The sequence below is a fragment of the Oncorhynchus clarkii genome, chromosome 25 (assembly GCF_045791955.1).
Source record: "Oncorhynchus clarkii lewisi isolate Uvic-CL-2024 chromosome 25, UVic_Ocla_1.0, whole genome shotgun sequence".
NCBI lineage: Eukaryota > Metazoa > Chordata > Actinopteri > Salmoniformes > Salmonidae > Oncorhynchus > Oncorhynchus clarkii.
In genome coordinates, this window is record NC_092171.1 from 23,521,030 (window position 1) to 23,542,970 (window position 21,941).

Sequence of the window (21,941 nt, forward strand, 5' to 3'; positions counted from 1 at the left end):
TTGAATTGCAAACCCAAAGTTTTAATCATGTTAACACAGACTAATTGATTCATGACATGATCAAAAAGTCTTGATTACATCCACTTGAAGTTTAGGGCCATAGCACAGAACAACTCTAAAAATAGCTAAAAACGCTAATTGGTATAATAAATTAAAACGGCGTAACATAATTAAGGATAACAGCAATTACAATGCTGTATAAGGGCAGAGAAATGTTGACTTTTTAAATGTCAAATTAATTCCCTGCCATTAAATAAATCAACAAAATCATTTTCTTTATAAGAGCACTCTGAACATCTTACATTTCTATGAAAGGTATTCATTTGCGTTTTGAGGTTTGCATGTTCACCTGTGTGGCTATGGCAGGTGTCTTTGTGTGGGGGTTTCCAGAGAAAGTAGTGTGTCCGTGTTGTGAAAGTGTTTCCTGATTTTAGGTCCAGGACGGTTCTGTAGAAGTTTTTGTATATAGTCGTGAGTTTTTCCAAGATTGTGTCACGCAGTCATTGTAGCTATGTAAATAAATGCACCCACAAAGAAATGTAGTAGACCCCAAAAAATGTAATAGACAAGGCGCCTGGAGCATTTTCAGACCACAAACTTGTTTTTGGTGGTCGAGCCGCTCTTGGTGGAGGTGTCAGAGTGTGACTGGTAGCCAATGGTCATCTTCATGGGGATTCCCAAGCGCTCCTTATACACTCTCCTGTTGTCACACAGATGGCCATATTTGAAGGGAGGTGGTAGCAACAAACTTTTTGGTATTGGATCTTAGTAATTTAACCAAACCCAAAATAATTTACAAATACTAAGACTATACACTTTTTGTAAATCAGCACATTTTCCTGAGTCCTGATCAAAGTTGGAGTGATAACTAACAAACATTGACTTCACATTGATCTAACTTACCCGATGTGTGTTATGGCTTCCCTGTTGTCAAAGTCTGCCGTCCAGATGGCGATTTTGTCTCCTTTCGAGCGAATATTGACTACTGCTCCGCACACTTCGTCACTATAGTCATCAAAAGTCTCCCCAACAAGGCAGAGAAGCTGGACAGGTGAAGTGTCAGGAAAAATATAGATCCACACATTAACATTTCAGTGGCATCACAGAATTCCTTAATCCAGCCACACAGGGAGAAGGTCAAGGTTGCATTTCATTCCAAATTGTCTGCACGCCCACACACACACACACAAACGCACGGTTTCTAGCCAGAAGCGGTCCAGGTCTTGTCTCCTCTGCTGCTTGCTGAGAGTGATCAGCCAGCGCCCACCGCGCTTGTTCCGCTCATCCTCCCACATGGGCTCAATGCCATCCTGTCACACCAGAGAGACACAGCTTTACTTGCATTAACAAGGCCATGGCTGAACAGTCCTAAACAACTTTCTTCCAGGTACAATTCTTAATTAAGTTGCAAAGATACTATGTAGTAACATGGAATAAAATTTGTTCCTTGTCTGCTTTTTGAAATGCAACAAACCTACCTTAAAGAGAGAGTAGTCGCATCCAGATATCAGATTGCTTGACAACTGAATATGATTATAGAGACTGAAATGACAAGATCATTTCGTAAGTACAATAGACAATTGCAGTGTATTATTGACAACTGAATGCTATCAAGATGATGAATGAAGACAAATTTTGGTATAATCTCAAATCATCCTTTTCATATTAATTCAACCCTTGTCATCACAAAACAAGATCAACTTTAGTCTTATTGATTCTTACGCCCAGAAATCTTCAACAGTGTCAAACGTGGAGATGAGGCAGAGGTTCGCCTGCCATGTTTTGGTCTTATCATTTTTGAAGAACCAAAGTGACCATCTGTTGGGCCAAAACAGAAATGGGATTTACATAAGGTAAACACTGGCTAATTAAACGCATGCTAAACAAATGTAATCAACAGCCCATAAGCCTCAAAGCAAATTAGGACCTTATGGATGATGGGGAAAACATTGACACAGTTCATTGCTTTGTGACATTCATTCAATGTAAAATCCTTAGGCAGTTCAACTGCACTTGACTGCAATAAGAAAGGGCAATGCATGGTTGGTAATCACACACAGACAGCCTCAGCTTGTGGTGGTATGAACACTCATAAGCCAAGGTCACCTCTTTAGGTTTGGGTCATGAATAAATGTGAATTCACCATACCTGAGACCTGGGGGGGCGCAAACTCAAAGTGGTAACACACAAGATTGAATTGGTGCTTTGCATTGGCAGCTGTGCAACACTGCAAACGGGTGGGATCTATGTAATACTTTACATCAGATGAATACCCACCACTCTTACAGAAAACAACTCCCCGGAGGCCTTTTGCAAGAAAAGTTTCCTTACCACAGAGCAGCAGCCTGTAATGAACAAGGGTTTTTAAAGAGCAGTAGCCTGGGTCAGCTTACTTGTTCTGGAGGGGGTGTTTGATATAGCTCTCAGGGTTCACTATCTCCTGACCAGTCTCTGCTTCTTCTCCTCCTTCAGCATGTTGGGGATTTAAATTGTTCTCCTAGTGGAAAACAATTTGAAAGAAGTAAGAAGCGTGATCTTGCAGGACTGTCATGCCTTGGGTCATTGTCATGTTTTTTTTGTAGTTTATTTTATACAAAGCTGGGTTGATAGTGAGTATAGGTAACAATCAATGAAACGTGATGTTTGAAAGCTTATTGTAATAAATAAAAAAAAACTTATATAGACACTAATCACATAGATGGTCCAACATGATTTAAAATCAATGAAATAAACTGTTTGTTTTTGCTAGGGTGGAAATATGGACAAGCATAAACTTTTGCACCAGCCATAATGATTGGGCAAGTTGGTGAACTGTCTATCATCTAGATCTGGACAACAAAAGGGGGCTTAAAGCTTCCCCTCTTGGGTTCTTAGCTGAAGGTATAGACCACAGCTGGCTCCATGTGAACTACAATCCCGACCCTCTGTTTTAATGTTTAGAAACGTTATAATGCTCACTTGCAATACAAATTTGGAAACATAAAGCCCTTAACTTTCACATCACACCAAAATAATTTCACAAATAGAAAATACACAACTCACCGGTTTTAACATAGTTCAAGCTGACAGTATTTTTCTGGCATTGTTCTTTCGTTACACACGTGTTCGAAGACATTTCAATTAGAGGTTGACCGATTAAATAGGGCCGACTTCAAGTTTTCATAACAATCGGTAATCTGCATTTTTGGACACCGATCATGGCAGATTACATTGCACTCCACGAGGAGACTGCATGGCAGGCTGACTACCTGTTATGCGAGTGCAGGTACCTGTTAAGGAGCCAAGGTAAGGTGCTAGCAATAAACGTATCTTATAAAAAACAATCTTAACATAATCACTAGTGAACTACACATGATTGATGATATTACTAGTTTATCTTCTTACAGCTGAAATCCCGCTAACGGGATTGATATGACAACAGCCAGTGAAAGTGCAGGGCGCCAAATTCAAACAACAGAAATCGCATAATTAAATTTCCTCAAATATACAAGTATTTTACACCATTTTAAAGATAAACGTATTGTTAATCACACAACAGTGTCAGATTTCAAAAAGGCTTTACGACAAAAGCACACCAAACGATTATGTTAGGTCAGCACCTAGTCACAGAAAAACACAGCCATTTTTCAAAGAGAGGAGTCACAAAAGGCAGAAAGAGATAAAATTAATCACTAACCTTTGATGATTTTCATCAGATGACACTCATAGGACTTCATGTTACACAATACATGTATGTTTTGTTCGATAAAGTTCATATTTATATAAAAAAATCTCAGTTTACATTGGCGCGTTTTGTTCAGAAATGCATGGTCTCAAACAAACATCCGGTGAAAGTGCAGAGCCACATCAAATTACAGAAATACTCATCATAAACATTGATCTAATATACAAGTGTTTAACATACATTTAAAGATAAACTTCTCCTTAACCTCTCTAGGGTAGGTGAGACGCTAACGTCCCACCAGGCCAACATCCGGTGAAACTGCAGAGAGCTAACATTCTAAATACACCATTTGTTATAGTAAACATTCTTGTAAATACATGTATCTTACATCATTTAAAAGATAAACATCTTAATCCAGCCGCTGTGTCAGATTTCAAAAACGCTTTACTGCGAAAGCAAACCATGCGATTTTCTGAGGACAGCTCCCCGCACACACAAGTATTACTAGCATTTTCCAACCAAGCATTAGTCACGAAAGTCAGAAATAACAATAAAATAAATTGCTTACCTTTGAAGATCTTCCTCTGGTGGCAAAGCCAAGTGTCCTGACTACACAGTGAACTACACAGTGAATGTTCGTTTTGTTTGATAACATCCATTTATATAGCCTCGTCGTGATTTCCGTCTCATTCAACTTTGGACGAAGCGTTCGTGGTAATTACACACACTAAACAAATGGTTTCATTGCAATCCTCTGGTTGTTACTAACACAACTATACGTGAAGGTTATTTTCCCGGGACGTATTGACCGAAACAAACCGATTTGAAGACACCAATCAATGACCTCATTGCGCATCAATGGTAGGACCGGTCTATTGTTGATTGACTGTATTTTGGCCCAATGATCATCTTGAAATCTAGCTTGGAAGATAGCCAATGAGCTGAGGTAAACGGCAATATGTAATGGTTATACGTTCGAAGACCAGCCTTTGTCGTAAACTCTGGCGTAAAAGAGGTTCATTCGCCATTGCAAATCTTACTTGACGGAGCCACAAGTGTTACGCATTGGAGTTTAAATTATGGCGAATAAATCAGAAAAAGCTAAAACAAAGTCTAGATATACAGATTTAAGCCAAATTATAGAGGAAATTGATAGAGAAAGCGAGTAAATTGTTATTTTTTTTATATATATATATATTATTTTGGTGTGTGTTAGAATAGCATTTATGTATATAGTTATTTCCTTCACAATGTATCACTGTACCAATTCGGCCACTTGGGTACATTTGGTTACATTTGTGGGGGACACCTGGATGACTTCATGCTCAATGTCATGTAGCTCGCTCATTTTTTAAGTTATCTGTCTAAAACGTTGCTCAGCTATTGTTGCCATCTTATGTTCTTCATTAAAATCATCCCCAGCATCCTATCTGTATGTTTGCCTGTTCTTGGTCATTTGTAAGATGATGCAGCAACAACAAAAAACTTATGTTTATTTATTTGTATTTTCTTCTACCAGATCTATTGTGTTATATTCTCCTTCATTCAATTCACATTTCCACAAAATTCGGAGTGTTTCTGGGGCGGCAGGGTAGCCTAGTGGTTAGAGCGTTGGACTAGTAACCGGAACAAGGTAAAAATCTGTCGTTCTGCCCCAGAACAGGCAGTTAACCCACTGTTCCTAGGCCGTCATTGAAAATAAGAATTTGTTCTTAACTGACTTGCCTAGTAAAATAAAGGTTAAAAAAAACAATGATACCAAGAATATGCATATCCTTGCTTCTGGGCCTGAGCTACAGGCAGTTAGATTAGGGTACGACTTTAGGCGGAAATTGAGAAGAAGGAGGGTACCCCAAAGAAGTTAATGCAACTGCTGTGTTAGATTTCAAAAAGGCTTTACGGCAAAAGCACACAACGCGATTATGTTAGGTCTGCGCCTAGCCACAAAAACCATACAGCCATTTTCCAGCCAAGGAGAGGGCTCAAAAAAGCATTCAAATTAACCACTTACCTTTGATGATCTTGATCTGGTGGCACTCCCAGGTCTCCATGTTATACAATAGATGTTTGTTTTGTTCGATAAGGTCCCTCTTTATGTCCAAAAACCTCAGTTTTGTTGGTGCGTTTAGTTCAGAAATCCAAAGGCACAATATGCACGCTCTCAACATCAAGACGAAAAGTCAAAAAAGTACAATAAAAGTTAGTAGAAACATGTCAAACGATGTTTCAAATCAATCCTCAGGTTGTTTTTGTCATAAATAATATTTCAACCGGACAAAAGCTTCGTCAATAGAAAAGGAGAAACAAGAAATGCGCGCTCCCGATCATGCGCAGGACTCATGGCGGGAATTTTCCACTGGCCTCTCATTGAAAGTGCTGTATCTCCCTCATTTTTCAGAGTAAAAGCCTGAAACAATGCCTGAAGACTGGCCACGTGTAGAGGAAGCCATAGATATCGTGAACTGGGTCCTAAGTCTTTGTATAGTGGATAGGCTTTCAATGGAAAAACAGCCTTTCAAAATAATAGTACTTTCTGGTTGGATTTTCCTCAGGTTTTCGTCTGCCATTCAGTTCTCTTATACTCACAGACATTATTTTAACAGTTGTGAAACTTCAAAGTGTTTTCTACCCAAATCTACTAATTATATGCATATCCTAGCTTCTGGGCCTAAGTAGCAGGCAGTTTAATTTGGGCACGCATTTCATCCAAAATTCTGAATGCTGCCCCATACCCTAGTGAAGTTAACCCACTGTTCCTGGCCCGTCATTGAAAATAAGAATTTGTTCTTAACTGACTTGCCTAGTAAAAAAAAAATATATATATATATATATATATATATATATATATAAATAATATATATTATATATATATAAATATATATATATATTATATAAATATATATATAAATATATATAAATATAAATATATATAATATATATATATATATAAATATATATATAAATAAATATATATATAAATAAATATATATATATATATATAAATAAATAAATATATATATATAAATATATATATAAATAAATAAATATATTTATTTATATATATATAAATAAATATAAATAAATAATATATATATATATTTATAAATTATATATATATAAATATATATATATATATATATATATATATATATATATATATATATAATATATATTATATATTATATAAAAAGATTTGGGAAACAATTGTATCAATTTTTGGGGGCTGGTACCCCAGTAGCTCAGCTACTTTAATAATTTCAGTGGTGCCTTTATTGTGCTTTGCCGTTTCCTTAACACTGAACAAGGCCATGTTTTGCAAGGCGTCTAGGTTGTCTGGGAGCCTTGCTTGCAGCTCCTTGCTTAAAGCAACAATGTAGTTGATGCACTGTCTCCGAATGACCTTTTCGTCCTCTGGCGCAAGACTGAGTTGGTACACCGTGCTCTCGAAAAGGTACCCAAGGTATGGTGATGGACTGAGATGTCCATCAATGGCATCCTTCAGGACCTCAATTTTTGCCATAGGGTTGACTACTCTGCTGAAAATTGATGTTAAGAGGTGTACCAGACTGTCCAAAAGCTTGACAGGATCTGTTTGCTCTCCCTCAACTGACTTCACTGCAACTTGTACTTCGGACAGGATTGATTTCAAGCATGTCAGGTAGACATAGTTGGTCTTGTCCATGTACATGAGGTGGAGCACATACGCCATGTAGTAATGCTCACTGGCCTTGGTCAACTCAAAGTGGAGTTTCAGTTCTTCCCACTGGCTCAATCGATAGCCAACGTGTGGCACACACTTTGGTGCTCTGCAGGGGTTTCTGGCCACAATTAAATGGTGGCACACGCTGCTTTGTATGCCTCGCACCATTTTTGGGAAATCGAAAACCAGATGTAGGTTTCCCTGATTAAGTAATCAACACTCCTAGGGATGGTTTCTTTGGATACTGCACTGACAGCCAATTGTAAAGACTGGCACACACAGCTGATGAGTACCAAATTGGGCAATGCACATTCTTCCTTTAAATCTTGTGAACCCCGTTGTGCACCCCAGTCATCACGGACGCATTGTCAGTGCCAATACCCTGAAGATTCTCTTTTTTAAGGTTACACTTCTCAAGAAACTCAACTACCACCTTTGCTATTGATCTGGCTTCACCCCCTCCAATTCAACCAACCCGAAAAATGTGGACACAATGGTTATTTCTTTAGCTCTGAAATACCAAATCACCACACCCAGGTATTTCGAGACACTGACATCAGTGTACTCATCCAAAAGAAGACTGAACTTCTCATCCCCCAAATCTGATGTTACCCTTTTGAGAAAATAAGGAGCCAGTACTCCCCTAATCATTTCTGTGCACTTGCTGCAGTGCATTTGGAAGTTTGTTGCTGTCATAGAATCTGAAAAGGCAGCTTTGCAAGCCATACCTAAATGGTTGCATGCTAGCAGGGAACAATGCTCCGCAATGGCCATTGCCATAGTAGCTTCTACGCTTTTGCAGTTATCCACTTTGATTTGACATTTTTGTTCAGGTACAGACTCCCTCCCACTTTTTTCTGTACAATTTTGATTGAAACTTGTTGATTGATGTTGTAAGTTCTGTTCAAGATCAAACATTCGTGACCAACTATATTAATTGGTTTTGGCTCGTCATGATTTGCAATTTGCTGAAATTGCTGCTGTCCTGCTGCTGCCTGTGCACGAGCTGAGCGCCTGCTGCTGACGTCACTCACAACGCACTTTTGCAGCCAGGCACGTGTGTTGTGACAGAAAGTCGTTTGTCATTTAGAGGGGAAATGCGTGCATTTTAGCGTTTGAGTCACTTTTCAAAAGTTGCAAATACATTTTTAAAAGTAGCTAAATTTGTTGCTAGGTGCTGAATGAAAAAAAAGTTGTCAGGGTAGTCTGAAAATTGCTAAAATGGCATCACTGGACAGGTCTCATTGCCAAAAATGGCAACGCACATATTGTGACGTAGAACAAAAGGCAGGGAATAGAACGTTCGGAAGGCTAAAATGCCCTAAAATAAGGCCTATTTTTTCGTGATTACTTAAACTACCGCAAGCAGCTGGGACATATGGTAATATTATTAAACTGGGCTCCACGGCGGATGCAATGAAAAAGCTTTTAATCAGAAAAAAAAGCATTGTTAAATGTCATGTGTCCAGCCTACGATGGGGCAATTGGAGATCTAATTTGACTTTTGAAACAATGTTGCAAATGTCGGAGAGACCGACAGCAACGTTTATACAAATCTCTGCTGTTAAACTAAATGTTAGTCTAAAAGCAATGTGAGATAATGTCAAGATGCTTTTTATAGTGGATATCAAGTTTATAATTTTCCTGGCTGGGCTGACGAGACAGTGAATTGCCAGTCAGATGGATCAGAGTAAATAGGCATTTTAAGGTCATAGATTTAGCCGGTGGTAACTTGTGGAATAGACACCGGCTGGAATGCGTTTTTAATCAATCAGCATTCAGGATTAGACCCACCAGTTGTATTTTACCTGTATAGCGCACTGTGATTTTATTAGGAAACCAGCTAGAGATAGCTAGCCTGAAGTGGGATAAAAAGTCCCAAGAAAGCACAAGCTGACAACTACCTAGCGAGTTATACCATGTTTAGTGCACTACTTATTTTATTAAAACATTTATGACCGAGCATATTTAACAGCTGTCACACCGTTTACCGAGCTTGGTAGCAAGCCAGATACTAGCTATTATTAAGGCTATTCACATAACCTAGCGAACATTCCCCTCTCACTTTGCCATGCTGCTTGGGTCGTGGCACAAAAAGTTTCTACAACCGAAAATATGACCATAAACATGCATTTAATTCTAAGTTATTAGATTTCAGCTACTAATACCATATTTGGAGTATTAGTGTATATTTTTAGGAAACGGATTCCGATAAACTTTATTAAATATTTTGGCCGGTAAAGGTACTCACCGGTTCCGCGGTCGCCATCTTATGATTCTTCGCGTAAACGTTGACATTCATTGGACTGACTTGGGGTGTAATCATTAGTCCAAACAGTTGCAAACAGTTTCGTTTTGCAACGAAAGCGATAGTTTCTTTTGAATAGAATTCAGGTAGCTCCCTCCCGGGTTCGTTCCGTTTGGTTCTATTTGGTTCCTAGTGAATCCACCCCGTTCAACGTGACAGGTCCTCTTTGGGCATAGGTAAAACAAAAAAGTTTATTGAAATAAGTAATTTAAATATTATTTGCCTACATTTTATTAGTGTAATTGTCAATTAACACGTAATAATAGTCATAAAAGAGGTGGATAAAAAAATGTAATATAAATATAATTGTATTGTGTAAACTAATCAGATATGCTATTACTCGTGCGCACTGTCAATACACAATCGTATTGTAAACGCTAACTATTTTTTATGGTGAACACACAAATACACTTTATTTCAGCATATAAAATAGCTAGCCAAGGTCAGAACTACATGTTGAATTTCTCATAATTATGTGCACAGGCAGCGCTCGCGAGGTTCTCTCCAGCTGACAGATCGTCCAGTCCACTCCCCAGTCTCCACCCCTCCAGACTGCAGGCATGGCGGCTATCGAGGCTCGGGAATGCGAAACTGAAGGCTGTAGCAGCAAGGCCAAACTTCAATGTCCAACCTGCATCAAGCTCGGGATCCAAGGCTCATACTTCTGCTCTCAGGTAACATTAATTTTCTAATTCATTCAGTTAGAGAGGGGTCTGACATGATACACAGCGGCCCAGCAATACATAATTCATCACGAGGTAACATAACGGCCCTGATTGAGTTTCCTCACACACCCCTTTAGCTAGCCTAGCACATGAAGCTAACTTACAAACAATTTTCTGCATAAAACCCTAACGTTAGCTAAAAAGTAACGGTTTGCAAATAGATTATCTAGGAGGTCAACAACTAATGTTATAATCATGTATGAAAAATGCTTGTTAAAGTTGTCTTTATGGGTTTACTAGTAAGTTAGTTGCTAGCTAGCTACTAGCTAACGTTAAGTCTGTGTTTGTTCATCTGAACATCAAGTTTGCGAAGTCTAGCAAATTAACGTTAGCTGGCTAGATAGCTCTTCCTTGTTTGGCTATTTAACCATTTAATTCATTTTAACAAACAATGTCATTGAGCAAGTTAGGCTAACTGAGGCATGCGTTCAACACGCTGATGTGACGTTAACTAGCTATATTCATTCATTTGATTTATCTGCCCCTGGCCTGGCTGTAAACCACCTGTGGCTTGCTTGTGTGAAACGTTGAGCAACTTTGAACGTTAAATGAATGCATACCATTACCAATGGGTAACTAAGGGTCTGTTAGAATGGGATACGATCATTGAAATTGCCAAGGATGCAGGGGCCAAGTGGCAGTTTAGCTGTGTACCACTAGAGATAAGGATAAAAGGCAGTGTAATTAGTTTTAAGCTTAAACTTCTCTGGCAGTGTAGGCCTAGATTCATTTGTCTGATACAGATGGGTAGGTGGATCTGCTGCGACGTTCCACACAGGTAGCTCTGTCAGGGCCTCTATCCCACCCAGAGCCATGAGGCTAGTTGCATTCCAAGGGATATTTTAACCCCACTACTCTCTCCTTATTCTATTGGTCATTAAAAACAATCCATTAATTGAACAACCAAGAGATTAGTTATGGTCAAATGGCCATTGACCTAGTTTTGAAAGAAAGTTATATCTTAGCCTTGTATGTCTTACCAGTTCGACTAGCCTAAATGGCAGCGTTCCTCAATGACACTGTTGGAAACTAAAGTGGCTTATGTCATGTGTGAAATTCAGAGCTCATTGGTTTCACTCCATCTGCCTTTAATATTGAGCAGGGATGCACAACTCCCAGTTAATTAGAGGAATTGATGAGGAATTGATTCCGCAATTAGGGCCAGTGAAAAACCAACAATCAGCAGACACTGCTGCCATTAACACCTGTACACCCCTGGTGTACTGAGTCATGTATTTCTCTCCCCATGTCCTCTCATTCAGGAGTGCTTCAAAGGGAGCTGGGCCACTCACAAGCAGCTGCACAAAAAAGCAAGTATGTATCCTCAGCAATATTCTATCACATAGGCTTACTCCCTTCCAAATCATTTTTCAAATAGACTGAAATGTCCCTTCATGGCGTTTGTCATTGTTCCCATTCTTACATATCATCTGAAAGCATAGAATAGGTGAAAGCCCACATAATTGCCCAAACTTTTCCATCCTCTATTTTTTTATGGTGGAATAGAGCAATGGTGTAGCCATTCAAAGTGGATGATACACTGCAATCAGTACAAGCCATTAGAGCAGGGGCGGACAACCTGAGAGGGCAGCAACACAACTGATTCAACTAAACAATGTCACCATTAAAGGCAATTATTTATTTTGTTAGTAGATTTGGGCATTTTACTGCTTGGCTGGAACAAAAACTTGTACCCACACTTGGCCCTCGTAGGCTAAGCGTGCCCACCCCTGCCTTAGATGTTCACGTATACACTCAAGACTAACTGTGATCTTTCACAATGGTGCCAAATCAGATGACCTAAATTACATTGTTTTTGCAGAGGAGGATAACCAGGATGAGGCAAAGAACTGCGTGGAGACCGACACCAACACAGACCCATGGCCTGGCTACCGCTACACGGGCAGACTACGCCCTCACTACCCACTCGTAAGAACACCTTTCTGGTACATTTCTAAATAGTGCTGATATGAGCTTTTATGTAGGATATTTTTTTCTTGGCTACATAGTAGTTCATCTAATGTCCACATAACATGATTAATAGATGTAAACCACACAAGCTTTGTATAAGTTTACTCATTAGCTCCCGGGAGCTGTGTAATCATGTCTGTAATCGCTCTTCTTGTTGGTTGCTTCTGTGAGCTCCATATAATCAATCTCTGTTGTCATTGGTTCCCCCATGTAGACTCCGATGAGGACTGTCCCCAGTGACATCCAAAGACCTGACTATGCTGATCATCCACTAGGTAACGCTACACCTCTTAGACTAAAACAGCCTTCAGTTGCTTTTAATTGTTATGAAATCCTTTGGTGTCTATTTGGAAAATCTTCCCAAAGCTAGTATTATTTGTTGTGAGTTGTGTTGATATTGAAACATTTACACTTTATCCAAGTCAAATTTACACTGTCAATACTAGAGGTCAGCCGATTATGATTTTTCAACGCCGATACCGATTATTGGAGGACCAAATATGCCGATACCAATTAATCGGCCAATTTTTTTTATATATATTAGAAATAATGACAATTACAACAATACTGAATGAACAATGAACACTTATTTTAACTCCATATAATACATAAAATCTATTTAGTCTCAAATAAATAATGAAACATGCTCAATTTGGTTGAAATATTTCAAAAACAGTGTTGGAGAAGAAAGTAAAAGTGCAATCAATATGTGCCATGTAAAAAAGCTAACGTTTAAGTTCCTTGCTCAGAACATATGAAAGCTGGTGGTTCAATATTCCCAGTAAAGAAATATTAGGCTGCTGTTATTATAGGAATTATGACGTGTCAACTATTTCTCTCTACCATTTGTATTTCATATACCTTTGACTATTGGATGTTCTAATAGGCACTTTAGTATTGCCAGCCTAATCTCAGGAGTTGATAGGCTTGAAGTCATAAACAGAGCTGTGATCAAGCATTGCTAAGAGCTGCTGGCAAACACAGTAAGCATTCATTCAAACATTACGAGCCTGCTGCTTCCTACCACCACTCAGTCAGACTGCTCTATCAAATCATAGTTAATTATAATGAACACAGAAATACGAGCCTTTGGTCATTAATATGGTCAAATCCGGAAACTATAATTTAGAAAATAAAACTAGTATTCTTTCAGTGAAATACGGAACCGTTCCGTATTTTGTCAAACGGGTGTCAACCCGAAGTCTAAATATTGCTGTTACATTGCACAACCTTCAATGTTATGTCATAATTTTGTAAAATTCTGGCAAAATTAGTTAGTAACGAGCCAGGCGGCACAAACTGTTGCATATACCCTGACTCTGCGTACAATAAATGCAAGAGAAGTGACGCAATTTCCCTAGTTAATATTGCCCGCTAACATGAATTTCTTAACTAAATATGCAGGTTTAAAAAACGATACTTCTGTGTATTGATTTTAAGAAAGGCAAAAGATGTTTATGGTTGGGTACATTCACGCAATGATTGTGCTTTTTTTGTGAATGTGCCTTTGTTAAATCATCCCCCGTTTGGCGAAGTAGGCTGTGATTCGATGATAAATTAACAGGCACCGCATTGATAATATGCAACGCAGGACAAGCTAGTTAACCTAGTAATATCAACTATGTGTAGTTAACTAGTGATTCTGTTAAGATTGATTGTTTTCATAAGATAAGTTTAATGCTAGCTTGCAACCTACCTTGGCTCCTTGCTGCACTTGCGTAACAGGTTGTCAGCCTGCCACGCAGTTTCCTCGTGGAGTGCAATGTAATCTGCCATAATCGGCATCCAAAAATGCTGATTACCGATTGTTATGAAAACGTGAAATCGGCCCTAATTAACCGGCCATGCCGATTAATCGGTCGACCTCTAGTCAATACCCAGTACTATACCTAGAAATAGTGTTGTCGTGAAACCATCATTTTGACTTCGATACCAGGTTTTGTATCACAATACTCAATACCATCACAATACTCGAAACAAAAAATGATACCATGGGTGACCTACCGGGGAACAGTGGGTTCGCTGCCTTGTTCAGGGGCAGAACGACCGATTTTTTTTACCTTGTCAACTCAGGGATTCGATCCAGCAATCTTTCGGGTTACTGGCCCAACGCTCTAACCACTAGACTACCTGCTGCCCCAATATCATTACATTCAATGTTTTTTTTACGTCAACATTTTTCAGACAGCCATGGGACAATTATACATTCATACAATTAATTGTACTTTGTTTTTACCAATCTAACAAGATGGTATATCTCTTATCAAGATGTATGTAGCCTATATACAGGTGAATGCATATTCAATAGGACTGTGCATGCATTGCGTTATTGAGCTTGTGCTGGGGGTTACAGATGACAATGTTTCCCTTCAATTTGTGACTTATTTTTATCAACAATATTTGCGTAGAAGTAGTTTATTTTTTAATTTTATTTTTAACCCCTTTTTCTCCCCAATTTCATGGTATCCAATTGTTTTAGTAGCTACTATCTTGTCTCATCGCTACAACTCCCGTACGGGCTCGGGAGAGACGAAGGTTGAAAGTCATGCGTCCTCCGATACACAACCCAATCAAGCTGCACTGCTTCTTTACACAACGCGCATCCAACCCGGAAGCCAGCCGCACCAATGTGTCGGAGGAAACACCGTGCACCTGGCAACCTTGGTTAGTGCGCGTCCTGGCCCCCCACAGGAGTCGCTGGTGCGCGATGAGACAAGGATATCCCTACCTGCCAAACCCTCCCTAACCCGGACGACGCTAGGCCAATTGTGCGTCGCCCCACGGACCTCTCGGTCGCGGCCGGCTGCGACAGAGCCTGGGCGCGAACCTAGAGTCTCTGATGGCACAGTCTGCCTACAGGCAAAGTCTGCCTATAAAGCTGGAAGCTACTGATATCTTCTTGCGTTGTAAAGTGTTCAAGCTTGTATGAACATTGTTTTGCGAACAGTAATTAACAGTTTCAACATTTCTACATGCAGTGTTGCATTATTCAAGTGTGTTAACTTCAGTGCTGCATGAGTGGGGAGCTAACATGATGCAGCCTAGACTCCCAGTAAGTGGAGAAAGCACAGTGCGCACTTTAATAAGAGGTTGGCTGCGCTGATTAACAGACTTGTTCCGTGAGACACATTTGACAGAAGTGCCCAAAGTAAAGACAAATCTAGTGCCAAACCGTTTTTCATGATCTAGTATCAAAAAAGACCGGAACAACGCTTCCCAGAAAAGTATTGTTTCTATGTTTAACATCTCACCTGACATACAATATCAGTCATAGAAAATGGGTTACTAGATTCCACTAAAGCTGGTTATTCATGTTGTAACCATGGGAACCTCTAGGCTGAGCATCCATTCTGTCCATAAATTCATAGTGTTTCGTTCTAGGAGCGTTTAGAGCGCACACTGGATGCTCTGGCTGAGGAGTAGGGTTGATCTGAGCGTTCTGATATCACAATGGCGGTCAAGCACCCAAGCTAACATTAAGTAGCTTGCTAGCTACTTCGAGACACAAATGAGAGAACACATCACTTTGACCACCAGAGCTGATTAGGCTGTTTTAATGTTATCTAGAATGTTGGTGACTAACTGTGCTGCTGGAAACAATGTTTTTTTTGCGGACATTTACTGACACCAGTCAACAATGGGTGTTGCGTGTTCGTAAATTCATAAACTATTCTACACTCAAACACGAGTCCTCTGAAATCAGAGTGAATTTTACGAACGCACCATCTGACTGCTGATTCAGGGTGTGGATTCGACTCCAAAATAATAGATTCCTTGACTCCCATTTCTGGGGCTGCGGTCCAAATACTTAATACACACCCTCGCATTACGGGGAATCCCCATCGCCATCTTGGACGGTGATCCAAATGATTAGCCAAGCAAGGGAAATTTGCAACGTAAGCCCCTCAGTCCTTGTTTTTAGTTGGCTTTGCGAGTGTACAATTATGTTCACTCCGGGGCCCGAAACTCTCCATAATTCCGTTTACAACGATTGTACACCCGCTAAGAAAAGTCTGCGAAAACTTAAACAACATCAATAGAGAAGTCAACATACAAGTGTAAGTTAAAACCAATGCAAAGACATTAGAAATTGTGCTTCTAATGCACTGAGCTATACTACACGCAACAGCCCGAACACACATTAGCGTTTTTCATAGCGAAGAGAAAGAGGAGCAAAGGAGAGGGGCAGACAGACAGTCAGAACCACGCGCGTAGGCTATCTCTTGGAAATCTATCTGCCTCGTAAATTCACCAAAAGTATATATTAGGCTATCAATGATTAATGGCTAAACTATTCTTCATAGCGCCAGTGAATTAAAGTTGAACATCAGTTTAATTAGGCCTTCGTCATCAGATCAGTCTGACATTTTAGTTGCAGCCCCATCTAGGGTTGCACATTTTATTCAGAGGTAGAAACTTTCCATGGGAATTAACAGGAATATACAGCAATTAATATTAATACCTTTTAAATGTAGATGTTTGTTGCATTAGATATATTTATCATATGAAGATGACAACATAACTTTTACCTTATAACAATTGCAAATGATTAAATCCTCACAATAGCAATTTAGTTCCGAATTGACCTTTAATTAATTGAGTTGGCTCTTGACATGGGATGATTTCCCTGAACAACAAAAGGGAATATTGAATGATCCATCGCATGTCCCAAAAACGTTTTCAACATCTGTAAAATGATAGTCGAGAAGCTAACGCTTTGGTTGTCTTCTCAGGCTTCCATGTCTTCTCCCTGGACCTCCTCAATGTCCACCTCTTGGACATCAGACTCTGAGGCCTCATCTTCACTGTCATTTTCCAACCTTGTTGAGGATGGCTCATTGTCAGGCTCAGAAAGCCTAATTTGCCCGGATGGCCACCAATTGTTCAACCCTTATATTGTTCACCCTGTTGCGTGCTTTGGTGTGTGTGTGTTCCCAAACAAGGACCAGTTGCGCTCTGAGGGGGTGGGATTTTGAGGATGATGGAGGAAACAAGGGAAAGAGCCTCAGATGCACAAAGTCTCTTCCACCAGGTGATTGATGAGATATGTTGGCATGACTGCCATATTGCATCTCCATCCCAAAGCCCTTGCCTGGAACTGTACTTCGCCAGACTGCCAAGAACCTTGCTCTCGTCCAGGCCAAGGGGGTGAGACACAGTAGTGATGACACCATGGGCCTTGTTGATCTCTGCACCAGACAGTATGCTCTTCCCAGCATACTTTGGGTCCAACATGTACGCTGCGGCGTGTATGGGCTTCAGGCAGAAATCTTCATGCCTTTTGATGCATTTCAGAACTGCAGTTTCCTCTGCTTGGAGCAACAGTGAAGTGGGCAGGGCAGTACGGATTTCTTCTTACATCTGCAAGCAGAGTCTAAACATCAGACAGGATGGCATTGTCTTCCTCAATCCGTGCAGTGGCTACTGCTACTGGTTTCAGGACTTTCAGGCTGCTTACCACTCTCAAAATGCATCATCCAGGAGGATCCTCTTGATCGGGCTTTCCATATCGACAGACTGTGATATGGCCATTTCTTGGAGAGACTCCTTCCCCTCCAGGAGGCTATCAAACATGATAACACCACCCCAACGGGTGTTGCTGGGCAGCTTCAATGTGGGGCTCTTATTATTCTCACTTTGCTTGGTGAGGTAGATTGCTGCTATAACTTGATGACCTTTCACATACTTAACCATTTCCAAGGCTCTCTTGTAGAGTGTATTCATTGTTTTCAGTGCCATGAAGTCCTTGAGGTTCAGATTCAATGCATGAGCAGCACAGCCATTGGGTGTGATGTGAGGGAAGGACTCCACTTTAGACCAAGCAACCTTCATGTTCGCAGCATTGTCTGTCACCAGTGTAAATGCCTTCTGTGGTCCAAGGTCATTGATGACTGCCTTCAGCTCATCTGCAATGTAGAGACCGGTGTGTCTGTTGTCCCTTGTGTCTGTGCTCTTGTAGAATACTGGTTGAGGGGTGGAGATGTAGTTCATTATTCCTTGCCCACAAACATTCGACCACCCATCAGAGATGATTGCAATACAGTCTGCTTTCTCTATGACTTGCTTGACCTTCATTTGAACTCTTTTGAATTCTGTATCCAGCAAATTAGTAAATCAAGCATGTCTGGATGGGGGGGGGGGTGTAATGCTGGGTGAAGAACATTGAGAAATCTCTTCCAGTACACGTTGCCTGTGAGCATCAGCGGTGAACCAATTGCATATACAGCTCGAGCAAGACATTCATCAGCATTTCTCTGACCATGTTCTTCCATTGAGTCAAAAAAACGTCTGATTTCAGGAGGACCACGAGCTGTTGTTATCGATAAGGTGTCTGATTCATCATTTTCACCTCAAATAGAAGTAGAGGGACTTGTCAGAGGTTGCTTGTTGTGAGCGCTTAGCAAACTTTATGCACTTGGCCAGATTCTGCATCTTTGTTGCATTCTTCACATATGATTTGGCACAGTATTTGCAAAGGTACACAGCTTTTCCTTCTACATTAGCTGCAGTGAAATGTCTCCACACATCAGATTGTGCCCGTGGCATTTTCCTGTAAAGATTTGAAGAAAATGAGTTAAAAAAATAAAAATAAAAATCCGTGTACAGATAAATAGTTAAGCAGTTAGATTAAACTCCTTTGTAAGATAAATGTTTTAAAATGGAACATGTATGGAAACAGGTGAATTAACACTCAGTTAGCAGGCTCAAGCAAGCTGAAATCCACATGGTAGCAAAAACTAACTCGCAGGAATTGTTAGAAATGATTTAAACACACTTTGCTGTCGGCTACTATTTACTAGTTAACAAAAAATCATGTATGTCAGAAAATATATTCACCCCACCCAGTATTGTAATCAAAACTTACCAGAAAGCATGTAGTCCTTGACTCGTGTGGGCGTAATAGCATCTCATTGGTGTGCAAGATCTTGAGAATCAGCTGTGATAGAAGAATGCACTGTGCATGTATAGGGTTGCAATTCCATTGAATTGGGGATAGTTTAAACAAAATGACACAAGACCTAGAATTGCCTTGTGTATCCCACAATAAAGGTTCACTGTTATAAGCTAAAGTTTTTGATGAATTTAAGCTAAATTTAAGCTAAATTCCTGCATGCACAGTGCATTCTAACTTCTCATGGAAAATGTACTCAAAATTCCTGAAATTGACCAGAAAGTTTCCGAACCTTTGCAACCCTAGCCACATCGTGTAAGGTCAGCCAAAAGAGCGCCATTATGCTGGTGATTTCAATGTTGGAACATGATATGATGGGAACTCCATGCATTCATTTAGCTATGATCCCACAACCTTTCTAAAGATGCAATAAGTACTCTCATTTCGACTTATGTTACAATACCTACACTACCGTTCAAAAGTTTGGCATCACTTCGAAATGTCCTTGTTTTTGAAAGAATAGCAAAAAATGTTGTCCATTAAAATAACATCAAATTGATCAGATGTACAGTGTAGACGTTATTAGTGTTGTAAATGACTTTTGCTCCAGATACACAACTAGTCTAAAGAAGGCCAGTTTTATTGCTTCTTTAGTCAGTACAACAGTTTTCAACAAAATTGCAAAAGGGTTTTATAATGATCAATTAGCCATTTATAATGATACACTTGGATTAGCTAACAACATGCCATTGGAACACAGGAGTGAAGGTTGCTGATAATGGGCCTCTGTACGCCTATGTAGATATTCCATAAAAAAATCAGCTGTTTCCAGCTACAATAGTCATTTACTACATTAACAATGTCTAAACTGTTTCTGATCAATTTGATGTTATTTTAATGGACAAAAAAATTGCTTTTCTTTAAAAAACAAGGGCATTTCTAAGTGATCCCAAACTTTGGAACAATAGTTTATGTATTTCTCTACTGAAGCAGCGAAGTCTGAGAGTAAGTAAGTAGTAGCTAGTGCACAGTGAATTCCAGTTCAGTTTCTCTGGATGGCAAGGGGCTTGAACATTTTCTTCCATAGCCAAATGATCCTGGCAAAATGCTGCTAGGCAACCATGCAAACTTCCATAAATAGAAATGACTATGTATGGAATCTGATTGGAATGTTGACTCCGGCCAACTACTGCATAACATATATTTGACCATTCAGTTAGCCAGCACTAAGCGTGCGTGTTTTCGTGAATTAATAACTTTACTCCTAATCCATTTCACATCAGTCACTTCCCAGTTCTGATGATCTCTGCATTGCAGTGTTCTCAAAATTAGAATGTAACCTAGATTTCTGGGCACTTCGAAATGTAAAAATCTAGACCTCATACAGCTTGGCTGGGTTAAATATAACCATAAGCAGCACAACTGTCGATTTGCTTTGCTGTCCTTTCCCAGAATTAATCGCCAGACAGTCTGTTGGAGCTAGGAACAGAAGCATATTGCTACACCTGTTAAATATGTGTATGCGAGCAATAAAATGTGATTTGAGTCTGCCACAGTGCTGTTCATTGTTAATGGCATCAAATCGCTTCCTGTCGTCCTGAGTCTAGTCTACGGTGTGACCCTGGCTAGTGAGATGGCATAATTGATCTACCCCTAGGCTTTCTCTGTTGGTTCAGAGTACAAACAACCCATTGTTGAACTGCAACTCAGTATTGTACACATGCACATTAATATTTCATCTCAGCAAACAAGTAAACGGGATGAATTTCTTTGTGTATGTTACAGTAGATGGCTGTTGTAGCAGGTGCCTTTTGTCTTTTTGCTAGCTTCTTAGCAAGGTTTTGGGTCTACAGCACTTGAACTCTGTCCAGTTAAATTCTCCTACTCAATCCATTAAACGAGAACTTTACCCTATAATAACGTTTTACCTCTGCTTAATCTGTAGACAAACTAGCTTAAACAATGGCATTCCTTTATACATTTGCTACCTTCTGAAAAAAGCATATTCGTCTTGGTCGATCCCATGGTCATTCCCACTTGTGTCTGGCTATGTATGCAAGTGCTTTTGAGTGTTTGTGTGAGTTTAAGAGGGGGTGTATGTGTGCTCGCATGTTTGAGTGGGAGAGGTAGGTGTCTGAAGCTCTTTTCTACTCATCACTTCAGCAGCAGAAGTGGGTCTTATGGCAGGTACGTCCTACCCCACCCACAACAATCCCTTATCCCCCCCATCTGTGCAGCACATAACCACACACTGTCGCTCCTCTTGTTGTATGTTTATTTTGTATGTCTCCATCTGCGAACACCAGGCAGGAAATGGAACCATGGTCAAAGATATTGTGTTTCTGCATGGCATTGTTTTCATTCATCTTTTGCTGCTGCGTTAGAGCTATGGTCTGTATTTTATCATAGTGATGGGGGTTTTGTATAGTAATTGTGTTGTCTCTGCTAAGTGGTTGATAAACATACTGATGTGGTTGTGGCTCATGCTTCAGTGATGTTACCTACACCGATTATGACGCTCATGTCAGTGCTGTGGTCTATACATTGTATGTAAACATTGTTTGGTGTTGTGATCTGATAACCAGATAAAAACTGTACAAGAAGAATGACATGGGCCTTTTCAATGAAAATAGTCTAACCATGTGGCTCAACCAGAATAACTGTATGCCTATGTCAATAAA

General features: G+C 39.8%; 2 protein-coding genes across 2 annotated transcripts in view; one reads left to right on the forward strand and one right to left on the reverse strand.

Moving 5' to 3' along the window:
- On the reverse strand, positions 1-9,837 carry LOC139383283 (eukaryotic translation initiation factor 4E-like). Its single transcript, XM_071127728.1, has 7 exons — positions 9,616-9,837; positions 2,394-2,497; positions 1,723-1,818; positions 1,479-1,542; positions 1,197-1,310; positions 904-1,043; positions 1-700 (listed from the first exon to the last, which is right to left on the reverse strand). Exons 1-7 carry the CDS (start codon positions 9,688-9,690, stop codon positions 586-588), a joined length of 708 nt encoding a protein of 235 aa, XP_070983829.1. The 5' UTR covers positions 9,691-9,837; the 3' UTR covers positions 1-585.
- LOC139383281 (methionine aminopeptidase 1-like) overlaps positions 9,809-21,941 on the forward strand; it is an 18,353-nt gene continuing 6,220 nt past the window's right edge. Inside the window, exons 1-4 of the mRNA XM_071127727.1 lie at positions 9,809-10,346; positions 11,660-11,711; positions 12,220-12,326; positions 12,583-12,643. Of these exons, the coding sequence (XP_070983828.1) occupies positions 10,233-10,346; positions 11,660-11,711; positions 12,220-12,326; positions 12,583-12,643 (334 nt within the window). The 5' untranslated portion in view covers positions 9,809-10,232. The remainder of the gene's footprint in view (positions 10,347-11,659; positions 11,712-12,219; positions 12,327-12,582; positions 12,644-21,941) is intronic.